This window comes from Curcuma longa, chromosome 13 (genome assembly GCF_044706935.1).
Source record: "Curcuma longa cultivar G26 ecotype Majalengka, Jawa Barat chromosome 13, ITB_CL_G26_1.1, whole genome shotgun sequence".
Lineage (NCBI taxonomy): Eukaryota > Viridiplantae > Streptophyta > Magnoliopsida > Zingiberales > Zingiberaceae > Curcuma > Curcuma longa.
In genome coordinates, this window is record NC_133873.1 from 5,305,356 (window position 1) to 5,307,232 (window position 1,877).

Consider the following 1,877-nt stretch of genomic DNA (forward strand, 5'->3'; position numbering starts at 1 on the left):
TCTCTTATCGTATGTCGGAAATCAATCTTATATGCACTAAGCAGATCTGTAAGTTGCATCGCTGATGGACCTGGAAATCGATGTCTAAATTTCTTTATCCTTGTTTACAAGGAGCAGTCTGAATGCTGCTTAATGTTAATATGAAACTTAGGCTGTACTCAAGTTATTGTCAAATTTTGATTTAAGGGTTTTGCAACTTTGCAAAATATGTACAGTGAGTTTGTTACCCACCCCAATCTGATTACTTTGTTATTGAGGTTTACTCCTCTCTGTCCCTGTTGGCACTATCGTAGGTGATCCCTCTCCACGAGACCGGCCGATTAGGAAGGAAGGATATTATTGGTATTTTATAATAATAAAAATTATATTTTTTACTGAAAATAATATACATCAAATACTATAATGTAATCAAAAATTACATGCATTTCTTCAACCAAACATAATAATACAATCTTGATTACATTACATTACATTACAAACTTGATTACATTACAAGCGTGATTACATTACGTCCTACCAAACTATCAAACTACCAAACCTAGCCTTAATGTAATCAATTAATGAATTAATAAGGCAAACATACATTATACAATATGTGATGAATCAGGGCGGGGAGTGATCAAGCTGCTGTGCTTGACGATGATGGATTGGTGGTACTTCCTGGTGAAGGCGGAGGTGGAATCCAAGAAGAACAAGGTGGCGCAGATGGCGACGCTGCCGACCAGCATCGGAATGGGGCCGAAAATCCAGAGGAAGAGAGTGAAGGAGAGGTAGAAGGCCCGGAGGCCCATGGACCAGAAGAGACTGCCCCGGTTGAGGGTCCACGCCGCGTAGGCGGGCTCCACCTCCAGCTCCGCCGCGGTGGCGGCGTGAGTGAGTAGGAAGCCGGTGTGGGAGTAGTAGCGGATGGACTGGACGAGGAGGAGGAAGGCAGTGAAGAAGCTGACGGCGATGGCGAAGTACTTGACCGAGTAGGCGGTGTTGGAGGTGTTTCCGTACACGAAGGGGGAGGAGGAGGCCGAGGAGGCCGAGGAGGCGTCGTTCACGAAGGCGGAGACGGCGGTGGCGAGGGTGATGGCCGTCGTCGCCAGAACCGTCGACGCCATGATGCTGTTGCGCACCGTCTGCAACGCCAGCACGCCGTTCTTCACCGGATCCTGCAGTTGTCGATCCGATTCATACTCAATTTTTCATTTTTTTCCCCCAAAAAAATTTCTTAATATTGTTCACTTGAAACGATCAAAATCAAATGAAAGACACCTCAATCAAACTAACATCTCAGATCCCCTTTAGCGGAGCTACCTCAACGTCAAATTTGTTCATCGATCGAGCACAAAAATCAAAATCGAAAGCCGGAACGCAAGTCGCCGTAAATCAACGAAGAAAACATACAGTGATCGAGGGAATAGGCACTGACCTGCATCATGGTGTTGACCCAGTGCTGCCGAACCTTCTTGTCGAGGCCGATGACGGTGCGATCGGGATGATTCGCCACGGTGTAGAAAAGGCAGATGTTGTATGCTGCTTGAAGAAGAAGGCCCAGCGGCACCATAACCAGATCCAGATACCTCTCCTCCATCCTCGATCTGTCTCTCTCTTCTCTTTTCTTCTTTCTTCTTTCTTCTTCTTTCTTCTTCCGCCTCAGCTTCTTGTGTTGATCAGGGTTGTAATGGATTGCAGGGGAAGGACTAAAGGGGTATATATATATTAATTTCCATTTTTCTAGAAAACGAAACATGGTGACGAAGTCAGCGTATTTAAATGCAAACGCGTCCCGCGCGTTGCCCTTTTCCACGCTGTCAGGCTCAACGGAAAATTCGAAACGCTGTGTGAGCCTCGTTGCGCCAAGTTCCCTCGATGAATTGCTCGTTCAAATG

General features: G+C 46.1%; 1 protein-coding gene across 1 annotated transcript; it reads right to left on the minus strand.

The window, feature by feature from the left end:
- Positions 1 to 405: 405 nt before the first annotated feature.
- Positions 406 to 1,652, minus strand: LOC141844185 (uncharacterized). The gene is made up of 2 exons (XM_074732216.1): positions 1,418 to 1,652; positions 406 to 1,157 (listed from the first exon to the last, which is right to left on the minus strand). Exons 1-2 carry the CDS (start codon positions 1,577 to 1,579, stop codon positions 585 to 587), a joined length of 735 nt encoding a protein of 244 aa, XP_074588317.1. The 5' UTR covers positions 1,580 to 1,652; the 3' UTR covers positions 406 to 584.
- Positions 1,653 to 1,877: the final 225 nt, after the last annotated feature.